Genomic DNA, 25,318 nt, shown 5'->3' on the forward strand with positions numbered 1-25,318 from the left:
AATATTGTATTAATAATAAAATAAAAGAAGTTTCATTTAAAATTTTACATCAAATTTATCCTGTTAAAGATACGCTAAGAAGATTTAAAATAAACATAGAAGAGTCTTGTGTCTTTTGCCAATCAAATAGGGAGACTATTTTTCATTTATTTTATCACTGTATGTACACAAAAAAATTTTGGTCTGATTTGGAAGAATTTATAATCACAAAATTGAATGTAAACATCAGAATCAATATTTTTGATGTCATGTTATACTTTTATTTATGTGGTTTGTCCAAAAATTTAATTTTTGTTATTCAACTGTTTATTATCTTCGGAAAATACCATATTCACAAATGTAAATGGTCTAATTCACTACCTAGCTTTAATGTATTTCATCTGGACTTTAAAACATATTACAAAACAATAGAAAACATGCAAAATATGAAGGCTACAAGAACATTTCATCTCCTGAAGGAACTGAATATATTTTAATTTTCCCCTTCTATAAATTAATATGTTATTATCCTCTGGTCTGTACATTTCTTTTTTTTTTGTTGTGCAGGTTGCACAGTAGTTGTAGTGTTCTCTGTACCTATTGTCCTGTGCATTGTTCATAATAAAATTTTGAAGAGAAAAAAAAAAAAAAAAAAAAAAAAAAAACAACAACAAAACTAATCAATTCTCTTTCCGGCTCATGCTGCATTGGGATTAGCGTATTGGGCTGTCACGTGATTGAGGAACGAGTCAAAAACCCGATAGACCCGAACTATGAACTAATCAATTCTCTTTCCGGCTCATGCTGCATTGACTGACAGGTGAATTACTACTACTAGAACAGAACCCATAGAATAATGCGCATGCGCGACTGAACGAATCACTCCCCGAGACGACTCGTTCTTCCCGAGTCACATTAAAGATTCGTTCAAAATGAACGAATCGTTCAAGAACGACACATCACTAATTCAAATATCTTTACTACTTCTTGAGTTGCAGGCAATGCAAACTTCAGAGAAAAAAACTTGAAATGTGCCGTTTCCCCTTTTTTGATTGGTCATTGGTCAAATGAACAATTATACCACATTCATTTACATACATGTTACATTTTAAACAATGATCATTATGAAATTACAGGTTTAGAAATACGTGATCACAAGCATTTTAAAGATTAGATGACACTTTCATTCACCATTTCTACACTCCAGAAAAGGAAAACTAAAGATACAAAACAATTACTTCCATAAAGTGTATTTATACAAGCAAATCATTGTGTTCACGTATTATACTAATGTCTAAAATAGCGCTGAATAAAAGGCAAGATTTTAAGTTTAAAGTTGATGGGCAGAGTTGAAAATGCATAATTTTTTGTCACATAAAAAGTAAAGTGTTAAATAGCTTACAGAAACAAATTGATTCTTACCTTCAACGAGAAACACAAACAGGATGAGCACACAGCTTCCCATCATTTTAAGTGCCATGTCGGGGACGTACCGGTGACCGCTGCTGACCGCTGCTGTTATCTGGTTTCCAACTTCCTGGAAGGGGTGCTGCAAGATGGCGGATTGAGTAGTCAAGTTGTTTCGTGCTCTCACAAAATTTCCCAAGTTAGTTTAGCTTGATAAGTTTTTTTCCACCTCCACCTGCTAATACACATACCGAAGTTGTGGTGCCGATATGGAAGATCATTGTTACGAAATGGAAATAGCAATAGGTTCGAGCAAAAGGGAGAGAGGAACTGATTCTGATCCACCCACACCGAGTAAACCCCAAAAAGGAAAAAAGGCTAAAAAACCAACAGAGTGTGAGGAAAACGAGGTGCCCAATTCGGCTATTTTGGATGCAATTAAAGCCCTTGGAACTAAGGTAGATTTACAGCACGAAGAATTAACGCAAATGAACCCAGCCGGCACATGACCGACCTTCAACGTTGAAATATGGTTGAAATAAGGTCAGTTGTGGTTTCAACGTTGAAACAACGTTGATTCAACGTTTAAAGCTGAATGGTTGAAAAACATCCAGCACATGACCAACTTTCAATGTTGAAATATGGTTGAAATAAGGTCAGTTGTGGTTTCAACGTTGAAACAACGTTGATTCAACGTTTAAAGCTGAATGGTTGAAAAACATCCAGCACATGACCAACTTTCAACGTTGAAATATGGTTGAAATAAGGTCAGTTGTTTTAATAAAACAACGTTAAAAATGTTTAATGCTAAATGGTAGAAAAAGGTTAACAAGCTTTTAAATTATTTATATTAAATTATTTAAATTAATTATTATTTTAATAGCATTTAAAAATATTTTAGTCATGATACCTATTCTAAAATGTTAAATATTATCATCATTAACAACAATAAAACTATACATTTCGCTGCTTTATCACACTGAAACAACTCCCATTGGTAGTTTTATTTTATTACTTCTATCGTGATTGGTTAATCTGGCTGTCATTCAAGAAACTGGACAATGAATCGGTTCGCGCTTTTCTACATTTAAAAATATGACCGTTATTGTCGTCTTTCTGTGAGTGAGGCGGCTAACTGTGAGCTGCTGCTCGTTATAACTGACTGCTCGGTCGGTCCCGAATTATGTCATATTTGCCTGTATATTTTTTATTTATTTCGAGCGAATTTGAGTCGTGACATGTCAATGGAGAACAAAAACTGTGAACACAAGAAGGGTCAGGTGTTCTGCGAGGTCCTGAAAACATCCTGTCAAAATGAGGTAAGAAAATCGCTAACTTTATCTTTACTATCTTTTGAAAATAGTAAAGTATTACCAGAGTTTACAAATGGGTAGTTTAAAGGACATGTAACCTGCAGATAAATAAATACCTGTGTGTCTATTTTTGCATTGCTTTATCACAGATGATCAAGTTAGATGCTCACCTAATGTGTTGCTGGTGAGTTGTGTGTTAATGTCTGTCTTTTAGAGATTTTCCCATATTTTCCTGATATGAATCCCATGCATTAGGTGTGTTATATATGTTTGTATTCTTATATTAGTTTCAAAGTGTTTTCTGCAACATATAAGTGCAAATGTCGGTATTTAAATAATATAATTTTAATGAATTAATGAAAAAAAAAAAAAAAAAAAAAAGGATTGTTTAAAGCCATGGTTCTCAAAGTGTCAGGCCCCCTCTAGTTGTTATGCAGGTGAATCACTAAATTAAACTAATTAATGTTAATATATTTTAACTTAATCTTTGAGTAAGTTTTTTTTTTTTTGCACATTTAAGTATGTTACAGTTAAAGTACAGTACAGTTTTGTAACTTTTGTTACATAATTACATTTTAATTTAAACTTTTTTTTTCATTTACCTGTGTATGTAAGCACAGTTGTAGTGTTAATGTTCAAACTGTATTTACCATGGTAAAGTGTCTGACAACAATTAATATTCTTATTAGAATAAAACTGCCTCAATTTTTTAACTGTAGACCTGTAACTTAGCTGAATAGTTTGGCCTACTACGCTGCTGAAATGTAATGTTGGTCATTATGGTGCAACTTAATATTTAATAACAAATATTTTCTGAAGTGGTACTTGGTATAAAAAGTTTGAGAACCAGTGGTTTAAAGAAATGGTATAATATGAAATCCTGCTTTTTAAGAACTTTTCAGTAAACCATTTCTTCTTTCCCCTTGTAGAGTCATCGAGGATCCAGCTTGTTCTTTAAACATTGGTAAGAAATTGTTCTTCTGCTACATTGCACTGTCACTTCTGCTAGAGATGCTTTGACCTTTTGTGATAGGTTTTGGTTGTGCTTAGTTTAATAAAAATGTACTGAATTTGATTTGACTTGTTTTACTACACTGTAATGTTAGTGTTCTGATTAAAACAGTGTAACTGGGGGCTCTGAAAACACTGCTTGTGAATAATGTGTTAATATTGTACATTTTCATCTGAATACATTAAATAAGTGTTTAATGAATAGTGTTGTCCACTTTGTTTCCAACCTCACTGTTACTGAACTGTAAAGTGAAAATATTGTGTGATTTATTTTGCATTCAGTTTTCATTTAAATATATTTCACAATATCAAAGTTATTGTCAAACATTGTGAACATACCTAAACTCACTGGTTAAATCTTATGTGCCCTCCAGAAGTTTGCACTCTGCAAGTGAACGACGCCTTGTGGTGCCATCCCAAAGAGGTTCAAAATCACTCTCACGGACCTTTTCCTGGACTGTGTCCAGCTGCTGGAATCACCTCCCAATCTCAATCCGAACTGAGTGTTTACTCATCTTCAAGAAACATCTTAAGACTCATCTTTTTCACCAGAACTTAACCAACTAATGCTAGCACTTTTCCTTCTTTTCTTGTCTTTTTTTTATATATATATATATATATATATATATATATATATATATATATATATAAAAAACCTGGCTATGCGTTCTGTACTAGACTAACTGAGACTTGTCATGGCACTTGTATACTGTTGTTGTTCGCTTGTACACCTGACTGCTTCTGTTGTTCTTATTTGTAAGTCGCTTTGGATAAAATCGTCTGTTAAATGACTAAATGTAAATGTTTATACAGGACGGTACAGAAAGTGCAGAAGTGGGAGAGAGTGGAGGGGACGGCGTCAGAAAGGACCTAGCGCTGGGACACTTTCAAGGATCACCCGAAGCACAACCACACTATATACACTAAGGCTGCTGGTTCTAACATTTTAGAGTGCCCTGCGGTAGAAATCTCATTCTGCATTCCCCACGGTAAAGAAGACAAAGTCCAGGGGGTTCCCATTAGAAATCAACTGGTGGAAGGTTCCCTTCTCGAACTGTTTAACACATTTTCACTGCACAAATGTACACAACTCTTGTAATGAGACACATTACTAAAACATGTTTTTGACAGAAACTGTAGTTTTCCACCAAAATAAAAGATCCACTGGTTTCAGTCATAAAGGTACAAGGGTTTTTCTTGTAAGTGCTGCAAAAAATATGCATTTATGTGCCAAATTATTTCACAAAAACCTTTAAATATTATTGTACTTGGATTGTTCTACTACCTGTTTTTAGCATTACCTCCATGCATACTCTGCATAATAAAGTGTGGCATTATCTTCATCTGTTTCCAAAATGTAACTGCTGTTTGACAATTTTGAGCATGTGGTAGTTTATTGAAGTTGTTTGTAAAGCCATTGCTGCCAGTCATTAGATTTTTAGCCTTGTATGTACATTGTTGATCTAAATGCCAACTAGGATCTAGGTGTATTTACACACGGTGCAAGGTACGACGGGGACACAACGTCGTGTTATCAACGCTGATTAACTTTTCAAAATCAACACCTCATTCAGCTTTCATCCCAGGGCTGCAGCACGACCCTAATTCACCCATAATGCAGGTAAGACGGTGAAACAGCGTCGCGATTTCAACGGTGAATCCACGTCGTGATTTCAACGTTGATCCAATTTGCAAAATCGAAAGGTTTTTCAACGTGGATTCAACGTCGGGAGTTCAACAGTGAATCAGCGTTGTGATTTCAACCGTACATCAACGTCACGATTTCAACGGTGAATCAACGTCGTGATTTCAACGTTGATCCAATTTGCAAAATCGAAAGGTTTTTCAACGTTGATTCAACCATGGTACCTGACGTTGTTTCAACGTTGAATCAACGTTGAAATGCCGGCTGGGAAGCAGCACAGTGCGATGATTGCGTTGCTAAGTCCGTCCAAACAAATGCGCAGGAGTTACGAGAATGCAAAGACAAAATTAAAATGATGGAGAAACAAATTGAAAATCTATCCGAAGTCAATAATGATCTGAAAATTCGTGTGCTGGAAGAGGAAAGATACAAGAGGAGATGGTGTCTTCGCATAAAAGGTCTCAAGGAGAACTCAAACGAGCGCATAAGAGAGGATGTGATTCAACTTCTGGGCAAGATAACGCCTGAGTTTGCTTCTAATATGGAGGAGGCTGTGGATGTCGTGCATCGGGTGGGAAGAAAGGAGACCGGTCGTTCGAGAGAGGTGATCATTCTTTTTACCCCGCAGATTGGTGCGGGACGAAGTATGGAAGAGAACCAAGTCGTCAGCAGTGTGCAAAGAAGCTGGCATCCGTTTTGCCGAAGACCTGACGAAAGAAAATACCCAGCAAACACAGAACGTTGTGAGGACGTTGCCAGTTAGTCGTCATTTGGTCAGCGCGACATTACTTTATGGCAACGTTGTGAGGACGTCGTGGTAAAGTTCCATTTTTTTAAATCTTGGCTAACTTCCCAGAAACGTCGTGGGCAGGTACTCAAAAGACGTCGCTAGTTAGTCCCATTGGGGACATTGTAGCGACGTGGTCAGCTGGTCTTCAGATAACTTTTAATATTATTGCACTAGATGTATTATTATTATTATTATTATTAAGATACCATTTGAACAGCATATTCTTTGGGAAATATACAAAAAAAATAATCAAGCATGTTAAAATAATTATATATATATATATATATATATATATATATATATATATATATATATATATATATATATATATATGCCATCAGTTTAAGAACAATAAAATAAAAAAATTACTTAGCAAATGGTGATAATGTTTGTTAATGAAAGAGAGTACGGGACAAATTAACATTTAAACCTTAAACTAGCAGCGCACGTCACTTTCTGAGTGAAGTGCGCGACGTGCGCGTGCCCGTCATTTTGTAACGGTCAACTTCCAGCGGACGGACACGGAGGAAAGGTAAGTCCTATAAATCTACTTTTATTCATAGATTTTAACTGATATAACGTTAAATGCCATCAAAGAGGAGTAGTGTTTTGTATTTTTGTAGGTTTTCTCTTTCAATTTAATAAATAAATGCTCTGTTTGGTTAATTAGCTCAAAAGCAGTCTCAGAGGTGGTCTAAGGTAACGGTAACTGTTAAAATCGAATATAACCTTACCTGTTTTAAATTATTTGAAATTTATCACTATAAACTATACAGTATTAACTTTCTAATCATTAAATTTTTAACCGTAGTAACGTTAATTAGTTTGTTTGAATACCTGCTGCTCGAGCTTGATGATGCTCATGCTAGCCATGCTGTGAACTTGAATATAAACCGATAGAACGTTAAATATAAAGTTTAACGTTAATTAGACCGAGGCTGCCGAAATCATGTTCAGTGTAACGTTATGTGGGATTAATAATTTCCCCTTTTCTCCCTCAAGTGGCAGGCTTGTAAATTCTGTCATCTGTTCATTATTGGTGTTGATGGTGTTTTTCACATGCATGCTTTTTAATGCTAGTTTAATTCTCAAATTGATCTGATACTTTCGTTTCACAAAAAGTAAACAAATTGTTCACTTTCTTAGGGCCTGACAACCACCAGTTGAGTCCATGATTCAGTGAGTTCCTTATAAGGAAATATATTTGTTACCACCTAGTAATTTAAATGTATTATTTATTGCTTTAAAATGAGCACATATATTTATCATCAGGGGAAGAGACAGTCTGGGCAGCAGCAACAAGACAACTATTACAAGTAGAGATGGGCTTCAAGAACTGGTACTAATTTGGTTCCTGACTTGTTCAGTACTGAAAACATTTACATAAGTTACAGGATCAATAGTGCTGCTATCAGTATTGTTGTAACATTGATTCATTACCCTTTAGACACAACCACATATCCTCCAAATCATCTCTGCGTGGATGGCAGCAAGGATCCAGGATCAAGAGATCATTCTTCATGGAGACTGTTCCACAGGAAGCAGTTTCTCCTGGGTGAAAAACTAAACCTGGTTGTTTCAGCATCACTCAGGCAAGACTAAATACTTTTAAATTGATTTCAGTTGGTTATGTGTTTCAGGTCATCCTGACCATTCTGCTGTCCTGGATGTAAGGCCGTGCTGGAACTACATTTCTCGTTGTTGAAAGATTTGTGCAGCGGTATCCAGACATATAACGCCCCATCACACGGGGCGTCAACGCCTCTCGTTTACTTTTAAATGAAGTGACGTCAAGCATGGTGAAATTAATTCTAGAAATTAATTCTAAATAGAAGTTGAAGACTTCTCAAGCGCCAATGCAGCCGTCCTCCAGTCAGAACATCTTATGCAAATACCCAAGCGCAGACGCAAGCCAATCGAGTGCATGCAATACCAGAAAACTAATGTGATTGGCTGTCACTATGAGAAGAGACACTAATTCTGATCTGATATCGGTGTCGTTTTTTGCAAAAAATTTAAATCAATGTAGAATTTTCTATACTTCTGTGTAGGGATGTCAATTTTCAATCATTTCCATGATCGATCGTCGTTTAAATTAATGATCAAATAATCGATTAATCGTTAACCTTAATGCTGCAAAGTCTATTGCAGTAACACCCAGTCACTGGTATGACAGGAAGTGCAAAAGTGTGTGTGTGTGTGTGTGTGTATATATATATATATATATATATATATATATATATAAAACTGTAAAATATATATTTTACAGTAAAGACCAAAAGTTTGGACACACCTTCTCATTCAAAGAGTTTTCTTTATTTTCATGACTATGAAAATTGTAGAGTCACACTGAAGGCATCAAGGGCTATTTGACCAAGAAGGAGAGTAATGGGGTGCTGCGCCAGATGACCTGGCCTCCACAGTCACCGGACCTGAACCCAGTCGAGATGGTTTAGGGGTGAGCTGGACCGCAGACAGAAAGCAAAATGGCCAACAAGTGCTAAGCATCTCTCGGGGAACTCCTTCAAGACTGTTGAAGACCATTTCAGGTGACTACCTCTTGAAGCTCATCAAGAGAACGCCAAGAGTGTGCAAAGCAGTCATCAAAGCAAAAGGTGGCTACTTTGAAGAACCTACAATATGACATATTTTCAGTTGTTTCACACTTTTTTGTTATGTATATAATTCCATATATAATTCCACATGTGTTAATTCATAGTTTTGATGCCTTCAGTGTGAATCTACAATTTTCATAGTAATGAAAATAAAGAAAACTCTTTGAATGAGAAGGTGTGTCCAAACCTTTGGTCTCAAACTGATTGTGCTGCGGGATGTTTCCCATACATTTATTTATTTTTGGAGACTCGCCACAATTTTAAAACTGATCGATTTTCAAAAAGGCTTTGTTGAATAAACATGAGTAACGTTACGTACTGCACGTTTAATAATTCCTAACATTTATATGTTTAAATATCAAAATGAGGCACAGGTGTTTTTATATCGCTGTATTTCTGAAGAAAGACTTGCATGTTATATGCCTGATAAAGCAGCGTGTGAGCGTACCAGCTCTGCTTCGTTTACAGCTGTTACTGGGGAAACCTCTATTTCTCGCACTTTATGTCTATGCTTTAAAACATCTCCTGCTGGCAAAGGATGAATTTGCATTTTCATTAAGTCCGCCTGATCCACGCAGCAAACATATTTTGTTTGTTATCAAAAAAATATCTACTCCAGAGGGACTTGGCTGTTGTTATTGATTCTATTTGGAAGTCTACCGGTTAGGTTAGGTCCACAAAAGCGCGCATGCGCAGTAACGTTTGTTTATGTTGTTGCCGTTGAAACCGTCTATATATATATGTGTGTGTGTGTATAATGTATGTGTGTGTAAAATACATTTCTTTTAAATTTATAGCACAGTAATGAAGGCAGCAACATGTGGTAGATGGGACAGAACAAGAATCTATCATCTATCAATCTATCATCTATCATAAACACAACCAATGCGCAGAATGATGCACTTGAAGCAACACAGAGTCACAGCGTGTAGCATTACTCATAGAAATGTTCAAAACACCAAGGGAAGAGATATTGTTGTGTATTATATGTGTGCAATATTTTGAGCCTTTTCTTTTAACAGTTTTAAATATCAGTTATTGTGCACTCTTGAAGAGAGTTTCATTGTTTTGACTGTAGTAACTAGGGCTGGGATGATACGCTAATCTGCCAATTCAATACTATCCCGATACTTGTGCCGATTCAATATATATTTATAATTATATATATATATATATATATATATATATAATTTAGCATTGTGATTATAGTTATATAACTATTGCAATTCGTGACTTATCCAAATAGTCTATAAAATGATGTTTGTTTCTGTAGATTTGAGGGACAGATTAAAAACAAGGAGGTCTGGGAATGACTGAACAGTTGTGCTGCCCAAACATTTTGTCTACACTACAGTTACATTTATTTATTATTTATTTTATTTATTTATTATTTTTAGGGGGGGGGGGGGGGGTTGGCTAATAGCAAGAATGCATAAAATTGAAAACCAGTGGTAGAGAAGACTTTTGTAATTTTACAAAAGATTACCTTTTTTTCAATGTTTTGAACTTTGTGTTTTATAAAATAATAATGAAGAAAAAATTCAACTTTCCAGAAATGCTAAGTTTTCTTCCCCATCATTTCTAATATGGGGTGCGTTTCCCTAAAACCAACTTTGGTCACAAGTTCCTTCTTTACCAATAGAGTTCAGTGGAACTAACAACCGTAGTAAGCTAACTGCAGATGTGATTTACATCATGTATGTCATGAGCAGATGTACACTTTGATCTTAGCGGGAATAATGCGATTGGGTGCATGTAAATGCACTGATTTGTGATAATCAGCAATGTTTCCCGATCAGCAAATCAGTATATGAAAAAGATCATGTGACACTGAAGACTGGAGTAAAGTTACTGAAAAATTCAGCTTTGCCTCATAATTATTTCAATAAATATGTTTAAGTATATAAAAAAAAAAAAAGAGTATGAAAACCGTTATTTCTTTCTTTCTTTCGGTTTTCTTTTTTTTTTTTTTTTTTTTTTTTTTTTACAATTTACATTTTTTTTTTAATCAAATTAATCTAGCCTTGGTGAGCAGAAGAGACTTCTCTTGAAAACCATAAAGAAAAGATTCCAGATTTTTGACTGGTTGTGAACATACATGAGCAACATTAACAAGATGAACCTCCCTTTCAGCTCAGAGAAGGATGTTGACAGTGCAGGCTCAGGATGAAGAAGAGGAGGAAGAACACGTTTAACAATTTTCTATAAGCTTGCCATGTGTTATAATAAAAACAATGAACATGACTACAATAATATGCTAAATGTTATTAAAAGATTCCAGTTTGCAAGAAGTCTGAGTGTCTGACTCTACACTAGAGGAACTCTTTTCTGAAGAAGATCAGGTGCTGAGAAGAAGCCTTGTTCTACAGCAAAACACTGCAAGCCTCCTGTCCTTCCCTCAGAAGAGCCTGTCTTCTGCTGCTGGGGTAAGAAACACCCTCTTCCTCTTCTCTATCAGCTGTCCAGCACCTAACTCTGCCTCCTCAGCACTGTCTGAAAGAGTCTTCTCCACAGTCAGTAATCACAGATCACAGATTCTTCCGAGAAAGTCGATATGCTCATTTTCTTAAAAACAAATAATACAGGAGAGATGCTAGAAATCTCTATATTGTTCATTTTTCATATCTTTACGCTTTATGAATGTTTTTCTTCTGAGAAGCTCAAAAATGATGGTTCTTTGGTAATTGTTATATTGTTTAGTTTTATCCTCTGATAGTGAGCACAGAGCCCTGATCATGACATGCAAGAAAAAGAAAGAAATCATGTCCATGATTTACTAATTTGTTCCCTCGATGTACTAAAACGTGCACGATTACTTTTACATTTCATTGATTTGCTAAATCGTATGCACAATTTACTAATTCGTTCTCTTGATGTATAAATAGTGTACACGTTTTAGCAAATCGAGGGAATGAAATATAAAATCGTGCGCATGAATTAGCCTAAATGTTTTCCTGCATGCCATGTAATTAAAGCACATCACCACCAGACATTTATACCAGGAGCCTCATATATGACGCTCACAGTTTTACTTTGTGCAGTATCTCGGTGCAGTATCTGCTGAATTGTTTCATATCTATTTATCATGTATTTTTTGTTGCACTAAATTATGTTGTATCAATAAGTTTACTGATAATTATTTTTAATTTTCACTAATAACGTCATTAACCATCTCCCCATCTTTAAGACAAAAATGTTCTATTGTTTATATTGTGTAATCTATGAATTGATGTGTTTACTTTTCTGTGCTCATAACTTAGTAACACTTTGCATGGTTAAAGAACAGGTGCGATGTTCAAAATGTTTTGGCTTCGTATTTGTACAAAGTAGTGCTGAATAAATATTGATTTGTGAATGAATGCAGTGCGTTTTTGTCTATTTTATATTAGAATGTAATGTTTTTGTATTTGTTTGCATTGCATGTATGTAATTAATGTATTAACTATGAATCCCCTATAATTAGATTTCATAAGGTTTATTTTTGCACCAGAGATGGATTGAGTTTATTAGTTCTTTATGTATTTCAAGGTAATGATGAGGTGAAAATATAAATTACCAATATGATCCTGTAATGTCACGTCCTCATAACGTGCCAGTTTGGTCGTCAGGACATACTCATCACGTTCCAGCGACGTTCCACTATAACGTCGCCACGACGGATATGGGAATCACAAAGTTACGTCGCTGGAACGTTATTTGGGATGTCGCTGCAACGAATATGGTCTGGTCCAGTTACGTCGTCACAACGTAACTGTGTTAGCTGGGTAGACTGTTGAGAAGTGAATTATGGCCAAGAATCGCACAAGCCAGAAAGGAAGGCAAGGCGGCTGGGTTTAGAGGTCCATTTGGGTATATAGAGGGTAAAAGTATCACTTAAAAAGGGTATTGACTGCTTCTCTTTGATATGAGGTGAGGTGGGGTGATAAAGGAATGGGATTCGGTTTTTTCTATTCCACAAACGCTAAACGTTGTTTACATCTTTATTTGGATTTAAATTTTACATTTTTGTATTCAATTTTTCGTTTTATCTGTTTAATTGTTCATGTTCGTGTTAAAATCTGATATCTCATTTTCTTCTTTAAATTGTAGGGGTTTAAAGGACTCAGTTAAGAGAAAGGCAATTTTCTTATTTTGCAAAAGTCAAAAATCACATTGTTTTTTTCTACAAGAAACACATTCAGAGTTGGCAGATGTTACCTTTCGGAAAAAGCAGTGGGGGGATGTTATGTTATTTAGTCATGGTTCAAATCGGTCTGCAGGGGTCGCTATATGCATGAATAAATGCCCAGGCAAGATTATTACACACAGGGCTGATGTTAATGGCCATTGGCTTGCAGTGGTCCTATACTTAGACGAAATATTTTTCATTTTAGTTAATGTGTATGGGTATAATGTTCAAACCCAGAATAAAGGCCTGTTGGAGACAATAACAAATGTCATAAGTGTCACGACCGGCTCAAAGCCGTGACAAATGGGAAGGAGGACATAGTCAGGTTGGTATTACAACGAAGATATTTATTAATATAAATAAAGAACATAAAATAAGAAATCAACAAACCCAAACACGATTCCTTCAAACAAACGAATGCTCCAAGCATCCAACAGAACCGAGTTAAACTAATCATAACCTCAAAATAGCCAAAGCAAAACCAAACAACCGGGAGTTCACACTCCACACCAAACAGAGCTGACACTATATAGGGAAGGAACAGGTGTACACAATTCTGTTGACGAGCCTTCCAACCACACCCACTGACCGGTCTTAGTGGAAGTAACGAGGGACTCGTCACACACCCCCCCTAAAAAAAAGGAACAAAGTAGTTTACACAAATCATAACTCCACAAAGCTTCGGTCCAAAAAAATAAAATAAGATTCAATCCAGATCGCAAAACTCCAGCAGTCTTAACTCTCCAACTCCTTCCAGCAACCTGGCGCCTAGGAAGCAATTTAAGAAAAGAATGGAGACAAGGAAATAGGACAAATCCTATAATATTAGACTATATGAATACGCGATAAAGCATCAGCAGTTTTGTTCTCTGTGCCTTTAATATGGCGAATATCCAACAGGTATCCCTGTAAAACAAACACCACTTCATTAACCTTTGGTTAGGGTTCTGTAATGAATGAAGAAAAACTAATGGGTTATGATAAGTAAAAACCATGAGGTCCCACAGATGAACCCACATAACTTCAAAGCGTTGCAAAGCCCAAATGAGAGCCAGTGCTTCCTTCTCAATCACAGAATAAGTTGGTAAGCACTAAACTTTCTAAAAAAAAGAATCCAACTGGGTGATCAATGCCATCTTCAGAAAGCTTTAGCAACATCTTTTGCTTTTAAAGACGGACACTCATTCTTCCAGTGATTAAACGCACGGCAATAATTACGCTGGTTTTCACGGTCTTTCTCTCCAACAGAGAAACTACGTAGTCGATCAGATGAAGCACGCACAATTTTAGAAGACCTGCTAGGATCATAAGATTCTTTCTTTACACTTTCTCCAAAAGAGGTTTTATGAATCAGAAAAAAAAAAATCATCAGCCATAATGGCTGCCTCATATACAGTGTCGGCTTTTCTCACTAATATGTTGCTACTCTTTGTGAAACAGAGTTTTTAAACTGTTCAAGCAACATCAAGTCCTTCAAATCACCTAACGTCTTCACGTCAGAAGCTGTACACCAGTGAGTGAAATGTACAAACTCAACATGCGTTTGGCTATCTTCTTTTTTCCAGGACCTAAATTTTTGCCTGTAGGCCTCTGGAACCAATTCATATGCCCTCAACACTGCATTCTTAACGGTCAAATAATCATTAGCATCTTCTACACTAAGAGATGCATACGCTTCTTGAGCTTTGCCTGTAAAAACAGACTGCAACATAAGTGTACGTTCCTCATCAGGCCACTTTCTTGCATCTGCCACGCGCTCAAACAACAAAAAGAAGCGTTCGACATCTTTCTCGTCAAACCTAGGGATCAATCTCATATTAGTCACTACATCAAATTTACACGAAGTCGAGTCACGGTCTACACCTCCCATTACCCCAAGTTTTCCTTCTCTTATCAGATCTAAACGAAAACGTTCAAGATCAAGTTGCTGTTGTTGTAATTGAATTTTAGACATCTCCACGCGATTTTGAGCTTCTAACATCTTCCCTTTCATCTCATTCTGAATTAACAAGAGTTGTTTTTGTTGCTCAAACGTTAAATGAGACATTGTAGACGCATCAACAAAATCTGAAGCACCTTCTTCGTTTTTATCAATAATTTAATGTTATCTTTTAAACGTTTATCTTGGCTTACCAAGTTAATTTCATAGTGACCTGCAAGTTCCACCAATTGATCCTTAGTTAAATTATTCAACAAACTTTCAGATGGAGCACTAATAAACTCCCCAATTTTTGAGGCCATGGTCAAACAACAAATTGGCTACTTAATTTTTCCAAACATATTTGAGGGCTAGAATTTGGATAAGCAATTCCCTCTAACTAAACTTCAAAACTACATAAACTCATCCCTAATCTTCATACAGTTACTTGCAGTGGGTTCTTATACACCATAAACCAGTGTTTGCAATAGCAACCGATTAACGAGTCACTACCACAAAACACAGATGTGTTCCCGAGACAACTGCTCTGACTGCTTTCACCGTACAAAAAAAATAAACTAAAATAAAAAAGATCAGAGTATCCCGTTAAGGATACCCCGCTAAGCCTAACCAGGGAAAAGCAAATCCAATAATAAACTTCCCATCTAAATATATACAAAGAGTAGCCAATACTTACCAAACCTGAACTCCCGCAGAGCAACAAAAACAAACCAACCAACCACTATATCCTCCAGAATTTGTAGAACCAAATATTAAACATTACCAAAAGAGCAAACAGAAATATTAATTTAACAAATCAATCATCAAATCAATAAAACTGAGTAATATTTTTACCAAACAAATCACTTAAATTTAAGGACGAGCCCCCACATTTGTCACGACCGGCTCAAAGCCGTGACAAATGGGAAGGAGGACATAGTCAGGTTGGTATGTTACAACGAAGATATTTATTAATATAAATAAAGAACATAAAATAAGAAATCAACAAACCCAAACACGATTCCTTCAAACAAACGAATGCTCCAAGCATCCAACAGAACCGAGTTAAACTAATCATAACCTCAAAATAGCCAAAGCAAAACCAAACAACCGGGAGTTCACACTCCACACCAAACAGAGCTGACACTATATAGGGAAGGAACAGGTGTACACAATTCTGTTGACGAGCCTTCCAACCACACCCACTGACCGGTCTTAGTGGAAGTAACGAGGGACTCGTCACATAAGTGACCTAAAAACTAGTTACCCTACAGATTATATTTTAATCGGTGGCGATTTTAACATGTCACCAGATGAATACATGGATAGACAACCGTCTAATTTGATATTTCTCATGCTAACAGTATTATTCAAAATTTCTGCTTATCCAATGGATTAATTGATATTTGGAGAAACTTAAACCCCACTGCCAGACACTTTTCGTGGTTCAAACCGAATGCCACTTCAAAGTCAAGAATTGATTATTGGCTCGGATCTGAATCTCTTTCAAGGAATGCGACTAAGTGTAATATTTCAGGTGCCCCCTTAACAGATCATTGTGTGATCAACTTAATCTTAGAACAAAGAAATAAACCTTGTAATACTAGAGGCTATTGGAAATTTAATGCAGATTTGTTGAATCATCCTGATTTTTGTACATATATTAAAAAAATAATTGCTGAATTTAAAGTAAAAAAGATGCCAAGTGGTATTAAATGGGAGTATTTAAAACATAAATTAAGAGAATATTCAATGACCTTTAGCAAAAATCTGATGAAAAAGAAACATAAAAAAGAATTCCAGTTAATACAAGATATTAATAAATGCTGTTGTCAACCTAACATGTCAGATGAAGATAAAGAAAAACTTATTAAGCTTCATTCCATTCTAGATGAATTCTATATTAAAAAGGCAAAAGGGGCATATGTGAGATCCAGAGCTAAGTGGCTGGAAGAGGGGGAAAAAATAGCTCATACTTCATTAATTTGGAGAAAAGACGACAAGAAAAAAATTCGATCAGTAGTTTAATTGTGAACCAAGTAGAACAATTAAATCACAACTTGATAGTAAAAGAGGTATTTAAATTTTACTCCAATTTGTATTCCTCTTCTTTTTCCTCTGTTAATTCAAACTCTTTTTTTCAGATGATAAAAAATAATATACCATCTATTGATAGTGTATTTAAAGAACTATGCGATTCAGACCTAACCTTACAAGAGCTTGATGCGGCGATTAAACAGAGTAAACCTGGTAAATCACCGGGTCCTGATGGGTTAACCACAGATTTTTATAATTTTTTTTGGGATGACCTAAAATATCTTTTATTTGAAGCCTTACAAGAGTGTATAAATAATATTGAATTATTGCCAACTATGAAACAAGGGCTTATAATTGTAATACCAAAGCCAGGAAAAGATAAAAGGATATTAGATAATTTACGCCCCATAACACTACTTAATACTGATTACAAACTGTTTACTAAAGCACTGGCTTCCAGATTAAAAACAGGAATATCACAAATTATCAGTGTGACCCAATCAGGATTCTTAAAGGATAGGTCAATTCATAATAATATCAGGTTAGTTTTTGATTTGGTTGAATATGGTCATTTAATTGAAGAGGATGGTTTAATTTTATTTCTGGATTTCTATAAGGCCTTTGACATGGTGGAGCATTCTTTTATTTTTCAAACTCTTAAACACTTTGGTTTTGGTCCTAAATTTATTAGTATTGTTGGAATGCTTTATAAAGACATAAACAGTTCTGTAGCTCTTACTCAAGGTACATGTCCAAGATTTGAGGTTAGAAGAGGCATCAGGCAAGGTTGTGGATGTTCTCCTTTATTATTTATTATGGTAGCAGAAATGTTGTCTATTTTACTCAAAATGGGAACCATATTAGGCATTGATTTTGAAGGTAATAATTTTATTGTCAGTCAATTTGCTGATGACACTACTCTTTTTTTAAGAAATGAACAGCAAATACCCCTAGCACTTCAGTTAATTAAGTTTTTTTCAGAAGCTTCAGGTTTAAAGCTAAATATGTCAAAATGTGAGTTATTGGCCATTCATGATCATCCTAATGTAACATTATACAATATCCCAGTGAAAAATGAAGTCAAATATTTAGGTATCTGATTATCTAAGAGGATGGATAGTTTAGAACATTTAAATTTTGATAAAACTTTGGATAATTGTAAATTAATAATGAATACTTGGCTGCAGAGAGACATAACAATTTTTGGAAGAATTTTATTGACAAAAGTAGAGAATCTTTCTAGATTCATCTATCCATGTTTCTCTTTATCAGTTTCTGCAAAAAGGATAAAGGCAGTTAACAAATTAAACTTTGATTTTATATGGAAAATGAAAAGTCATAATATACGTAAAAGTGACATGATTAAAGATTATGAAAAAGGAGGTCTTAAAACGATTGACTTTGATATTATGAATGGGGTCATTAAACTTAGATGGTTGCAGGCTTTCATTAATGATAAGTCCTCTTTCTGGTTTGAGATTCCTACTATCGTATTTAATAAATGTGGTGGCATAAGTTTTCTGCTGCAATGTGACTTTGAACTTTCGAAACTCTCTGTAAAACTTTCTGCTTTCCATCAACAAGTATTATTATACTGGAAATTGATTTTCAAGCATAATTTTAGCCCTCATAATATGTCAATCTGGAACAACAGATGTATAACTGTGAACAGAAAATCTTTGTTTATTGATGAGTGGTGGCAGAAGGGCATATGGTCACTAACACATTTAGTGGATAATGTGGGAAATATACTAAGCCATGTTGCTTTTTGTGGTAAATACAATATAAGTTGCTCCTCTAAAATGTATGAAAAAATTATCAAGAATATTCCATTACAGATGCTTAAATTAGAAAGTGAACATCTGAAACATTCAAGGATAATACCTAAAGTACAAGAACTTATTATAGAAAATGTAAGCTTTGTTGACAGAAAATGTTCAAACAAATTCTTAAGAGACTGTTTAATACATCAATGTTTCCCAGGACCGGTATTAAGAAATTACATTTTTCGTCATTATGAGAAGAAAGAAGTGTGTAAAATTAGGACCAATTTTCTTTCATTTCCTGTTAATCCTAAATGTAAAGAGGTGCACTTTAAAATTCTGAATCATATATATCCAACAAAAGAATTTTTAAGAACGAGATTTAATGTTGGGGATTCAAATTTATGTCAAATATGTAAGGTAGAGATAGAAACGGTTGAACACTTGTTTTTTCAATGCAGTTTGGTAAACAAATTTTGGAATGATGCATTGAGATGGATGCAACAAAGAATACCTGTAAGGTTGATACTGTCGTGGGAATTTATTAAATTTGGGCTATTAATAAAGGATAAAAAGGTATCCTATGTTATTAATAATGTGTTGCTTTTGCTGAAATTTTATATACACAAATGTAAATTTTTCAAAATCCCTCCAAAATTAGTGGTTTTTAAGGAGGAGTTTAAAATATATTTGGAGACCGTGAGAAGGATGTAAAGTCCTAAAGCAGTGTATTTGTACTCCTTATTGGAAGACTTTGATTTTATAAATTGAATATTGTCCTACTCCCCTACTTTATATATTTATTTGTTCATTTAATTTTATTTGTATTTTATTTAAATTTTTTCTTTTTCTTTTAGTTTTATTTTCACCTAGGCTTCAACTTTTCTTGCCTGCTGATGTGAATATGTATATTGTGTTGTAATATTTGTATGTACGCTCAGGTTTGATTGTAAATCTGAAACTTCGAATGCCTTTTTTTGTTAAGGTTCAATAAATGTCAATAAAAAATAAAAATAAAAAAAGGTTTCCAACTTCCTGTTTCCTTTTCTGGTTCTTAATGGTGTTTTGCAGAACAACTTGAATGGTGCATTCCCACCACCTACTGGATAGGAGTGTGGAGCGCATAATGGTTGGGAAGTTGGAAAATAATAACACAAAAGACAATGGGGGAGGGGGGAGAGAGGGAAACACTACATTAAACAGAATTTGACTACTAATACTTCCTTGAGGTGTTCCGTTTTTGGTGCGTTTTATGCTCATTACCATTTCATTACCTTCTTCCTTTCAATAACTGAGGGTTTTCTACTCATGATCTGCTCCCTGTACCTCCTCATTTCTTCTGATAAATTTGAATTACTTTGCACTTTAGCAAACATTTCTGCAAGCACCTCCGCTTTTCCACTGTCTGATATTACTAGTCTATCATTATATACTAAGACAGGTCTATTCAAGGATGGACTGGGACCAAATATCGGCCCTGGCATTTTGGCCCAGACCGGCCCACCACCACATAAGATCACAAACACCACCTGTCCTTGCGCTCCCCTGCCCTGAATATGTATACCAACTGCTACTCTTTAAAACTACTAAAGCCATGTAATGTGTAAGCAAGCATCAGTGAGAGTTGACACATTAAATACTGTACTTCAAAAAAGTGGTGTTGAATAAACTGTACACTGACCCAATCAAAAAGGATGCAGGTGAACTCCTTGTACATCTTGTCTGTGTGCTGTGACGGCGAGAGAAAGTAAATATGAGAAATGATTGATCGTCGGATAAGTGTATTTGGCATTAGATAAACTGCCAACTTAGTAGAAAAGGATGCAGGTGAACTCCTCCAATAAAGAACAAGTGACAGCATCCTGTGTGTGAGGGAGAACGAGAGAGAAAAAAATACACACGATAAATGATTCATCAAATGATCAATGCTTTCCAAAGCATATATATATATATATATATTTCGTTCAGTAGTATACTTTTGACAAACACAAATAACATGTTCTACTGATGTTTATTTATTACTTTTAAGGTTTTATTCAGCATAGTATGCCCAACCCTTCATCTTGTTAAAATATGTTCCTCTTTGGTGCTTCGTTTAGTTATTCTCACTACTCCTACTTCTTGTTGTATTTCATAACGTTGATGTCCTGTATTTCCTGTATAGTTCCAAGACTTTTATATGTTATATTATTTTAACTTTCGAACAATAATAGAGGAACAAAAATTAGTGGAGTTCACTAACCCATTCTTATTATGAAACACATACAATTTATAATAGTATAAACAGCATTATATATATATATGTTATAATGGACTATTTCACATCCAGAGATGAAGGATCAGGTGATGATGTTACTAAAGAGGAGTCTGATGACAGTCTGTAATATGAACAGGTGCTCGCTCTTCTAACTACAAGGTAGCCATCACTATTCGTGCTGTCTAAACATACAAGAGCTGATCAGAAGTTCAGAGACTATGTTCATCATGATAAACAAAAGAAAACTGTCCTCTTCAGGGATATGTTAGTTTGTTTGTGTAATAATGCAGTATCGCTCCTGACAGATGATCGTTAAGTAGAAGTGAAAGTGAAAGCCAAAATTCCATTCCGGAAAATCATAATAATCAGCCAACTTCAGATGGCTATAACTTTTGTTACGTTCAAGCTATGGACAAAATACAGTTAGGAAAGGGCTTGAACACAGCTTTCATTTGGTTAAGTAAAATTTCACTATGTGTTGGGTTTTCCTAGATTGCATCACAAATGATAAAATTACAAATGAACAGAACAACAAGAAAGACTATATGACTGTGAGCATCACAAAGTTAATAGTGGCTATGTGTCCAGTAACAAATGTTTTACATTTTCATAACAGGTAACGCTTATCATTAATGAGAGGCCTGCAAAGCACTGAAATGTTTTAGCTCAAATCACAATCTCATTTTCCTACTATGTAGTTTTATAAGATCTATTTTTGCCCAAGCTGTTGCGAGCCTCAGTGATCATGAGATTTTTTCATGTTTCTATGTCTATAAGAAAGATTGACTGAAAGTAAAGAGAGAGAAATGAACAATGCCATTTACAGCCACAGAAACTGAAAATCAGCACATCTGTCATCAGTCAGAGAAATGGTTTTAAATGTTTCTTATTGAGATGATTTTGTCAGTGCAGGAGAAATAAAGCACTGATCTAAAGACACACTACTGTATCTTACCTCATCCTTAGACACTGGTTCTAGCACTTGTTTGTTTTTCTTCTTTTTGAAAAATCATCACACACAATTAAACACTAATTTTGAAAAATGAAAAGGTTTTCCTCTAACTACAGTATCTGTAGAAGATGCTTACCATTTCTGGATCTTCTGCGGCAAAAGTAAATCACAAGAGCTACAGCAGCTACAGCTGCAGCCAACAATTCCTGCTACAGCAGCTGGAGACAGACCTGAACCTGAAACAGCTGGAGACAGACCATCATTAGTGTGAGGAAATCTGACAGTGTGTTTATGCCATATTCACTGTATATATATTCTCTGGACACCTTTACAGGGCCAATGTGTAGATGTCAAAAACGTATCTATTAACATACAGAGATTATTTCATATTATTGATGGTTTAAAAACAAATAGAGCTCTCAGATCACAAAAGATCCAACCAGTTCATAACATCTAGTTCATTTAAAACATGATGAGATGAAACATCTTCCAGAAGACGTCAGATGTGCCTCTAAGTAACTGATTTGAAAAATATAAATTAATAATAATTAAAAAAAAATTATATGAAAACAGAATGAAAACTTCTTTTTACTCTGCAAGTTTGTGCAGTAAAATAGGTGCAGTATGTAGATACTAAACAGATCTTAAGACCACAGTTCAAACAGACTAAAATGAAAATGTAATTATTACAGGGGAAATGACATTAAATGACTTACCACTGACAGTCAGACTGAAAGATTTTAGTTGAGGCTTTTTTGGTGATTTTTGTGCTGTTACACTTGGGGCTTCTGTTCAAGTTTTGTCTTTTGCCGAACTCTCACTTCTGATGATCTCTGCTTCATAACGTCCAGCGTGTTGAGTTGTGATGTTTGTGATGATCAGAGATCCAGTCTCATAGTCCACCTTCAGTCTGTCTCTGAATCTCCCGTCTTCTCCATCATATAAACAGCTCGTGTTGGGATCTCCATTGATCAGAGCGATGCGAGTGTCTTCAAAATACCACAGCAACTTGTCATGCTCTTTTTTGATTATACCAGTGTTTAGAGTGACTGAATCTCCCTCCATTTCTGATACGGACTTCACTGCATGTGTAACACCAAACATACCTGCAAACACAAATCAGCAGTTACTAGTGTGTGTGTGTGTGTGTGTGTATGTGTGTGTGTGTGTGTGTGTGTGTGTGTGTGTGTGCAGTCATCTTGCACCTATATTGTGTGGACCAAATATATACAAATATAATATAATAATACGCATAATATATAATAAAGCATAAACAACAGAAGACAGAAGGACCCACAAATAATAATATTAACAATATTTTAAGGAAATCTGACAAATCCTAAAACCTTCTTTTGGGGACAACCTCATTTGTAAAAATGTAAAGCATACATACACACACACACACGTTAAATTTGTTGTTATGTTTGAATATGTAAATGAGTACATTATTATTAGTATATATTATTAGCATTAGTAGATTATTATTCTAATTAATACTCAATCACTATTTATGTTAAAAAAATACTCATTTTGAGAAAACAGCCTCTAAATATATACACTGTAATTAAAATATAAATAAAGTATTGCTGTATAGGTTTAATAACAAGACAAGGCATAGAAGCAAATTAGCCTAAATTTAGAAATTGACCAGTGCATATAAATAAATAAATAATATAAATAAATATAATTGGTTTTCCCCATAGTGATTGTATTAAAATAATATATTTATGATGTATTTATGTGTATATAATTATTCTGATAAAGCAATAGGCGACATTAGTGTAGACCACAAAATTATTTTAAGGCAGTCCATTTTTATTTATATTCATGGTGCATTTGATCAGGCGAATGACAAATTCACAATTAATTATACCACATTCACTGGACTAACATTACATGTTTCATTTGAACACTGATTAAGAAATGACAGGTTTAGGCCTTTTTTTATCACTCAAATTCAACCTTTTACAGTAGATACAAAACTACAATGAAATAGAGAGAAAATAAAATAAATAAATTACATAAAAATACGGAAATGTTTACATACATTAATACACTTAACAGCTTTCTTGTTTACCAGATTGTAAATATGAAAAAACTTTATGTAGACCACAAAATGGACATAGTGTATCAATATGACAATTACATCTGTTTACAAGGAAATGTTTCCTGTAAAATGCCCAGAGAAGAGTAGGTGCGGTCGGGTCTGGTCAAACATTCAGCGGGTGCGGGCTTAAGAAAACAGTACCGCAGCTCTAAACTGTCCCAATCTACAGAGTGTTACAGTAACACTGAAGCTAAGGTTAATCGATCACAAGCGTTTTAAAGAAACTGCGTCACTATCGTCCTCCATTCCAACAGTCCAACACAGGAAGAACAAACAATAATCATCCACGATATATAAAGAGGATTTCTATAGGCTAATGAGCAAAATCGTTTTATTTATATATTATACTGATGTTTAAAACAGTGCTGAATAAAATAAAGGTGTTTAAAAGAGTTAAAAACGTGTCATATTCATCGAGGAAATGTAAAGGATTGAAAATACAGACACAAATGAATGTCTTACCTTCAACGAGAAAAGCGAACAGAATGATTACGATCTCGCTTCTCATCATTGTAACTGCTGATGTCTTCGGGGATATCTTTCGCTTCTAGAAATTACTTTCATTTCATGTCACAGCGGGGGGAGGGGCGGTGTCAAACCACGAATTCACTTTGTACAATCAGAATAGTTATTAAGGTTTGTTAAGTCAGATAATAAAAATAAAGCACGAAAGTAACTTATTTACACAGAAGAAATTACAAGAGCTGTTATTTATTTTGTCGAATTGAAGTAAAAGTACAACACTGCATTCCAGTCAAATGAAAATGAAAATATATCATCACATATAATCAGCATGATCTGAAGCCAAGTAAAGATGCTGTAGATCTCGAGGTCCACCATTTCAGCTCCAACCAGAGTCTTTAATAAACCAGATTATTCAGTTATTCACAGATGTGAACAGAAAAAGTTGTCTGATTGTATTGGACAGCCATTAGTGTATCTGTCAGTAGTTTGTGGGTGAAACGTTTAGTCTTTGTTCTGCCCTGTTACTCCACACAGAACAACTTACATTGAAATAAAATCATCACTAATGTTTAAATTACAGGTTATACAGGACCCAGATAGCAAGCAGACATTGATTCAACGTCGATTTTTGGTCAGTATAGGTCGTCGATCAGAATCAACGTTCACTACCCACATAACAAACGGACTTGGCCCACATGTGGCCTCAAGCTGGCACTGCTGGCCTCCTGTCGGCAATGGCATGTACCCTTTCAGCCAGAGCTGGGCCATGTGTGGCAATGACGGCACGGCGGGGATCCAGCAAACAACATGAGGGCCGATTGTTGATGGCAGGAGTGTGGCCCAGATCAGTCAGGGGATATGTGGCCCAAATCAGGCTAAGATCTGGCAGCT

At 35.1% G+C, this 25,318-nt stretch overlaps 1 protein-coding gene across 3 annotated transcripts in view; it reads right to left on the reverse strand.

The window, feature by feature from the left end:
* LOC113040299 (uncharacterized) overlaps window positions 1–24,525 on the reverse strand; it is a 43,314-nt gene extending 18,789 nt beyond the window's left edge. The window contains exons 1-5 of one of the 3 annotated variants that reach the window (XM_026198642.1): window positions 24,425–24,525; window positions 22,572–22,961; window positions 21,992–22,100; window positions 20,328–20,508; window positions 1,402–1,528 (exon numbers count right to left, since the gene is read on the reverse strand). In XM_026198642.1, coding sequence (XP_026054427.1) covers window positions 1,402–1,528; window positions 20,328–20,507 — 307 coding nt within the window. In that variant the 5' untranslated portion in view covers window position 20,508; window positions 21,992–22,100; window positions 22,572–22,961; window positions 24,425–24,525. Of the gene's footprint in view, window positions 1–1,401; window positions 1,529–20,327; window positions 20,816–21,991; window positions 22,101–22,571; window positions 22,962–24,424 lie in introns of those variants that run through there. The other 2 variants (XM_026198643.1, XM_026198641.1) reach the window with 2 other exon arrangements.
* Between the last annotated feature and the right edge of the window lie 793 nt (window positions 24,526–25,318).

Source organism: Carassius auratus, chromosome 22 (assembly GCF_003368295.1).
Source record: "Carassius auratus strain Wakin chromosome 22, ASM336829v1, whole genome shotgun sequence".
Classification (NCBI taxonomy): domain Eukaryota; kingdom Metazoa; phylum Chordata; class Actinopteri; order Cypriniformes; family Cyprinidae; genus Carassius; species Carassius auratus.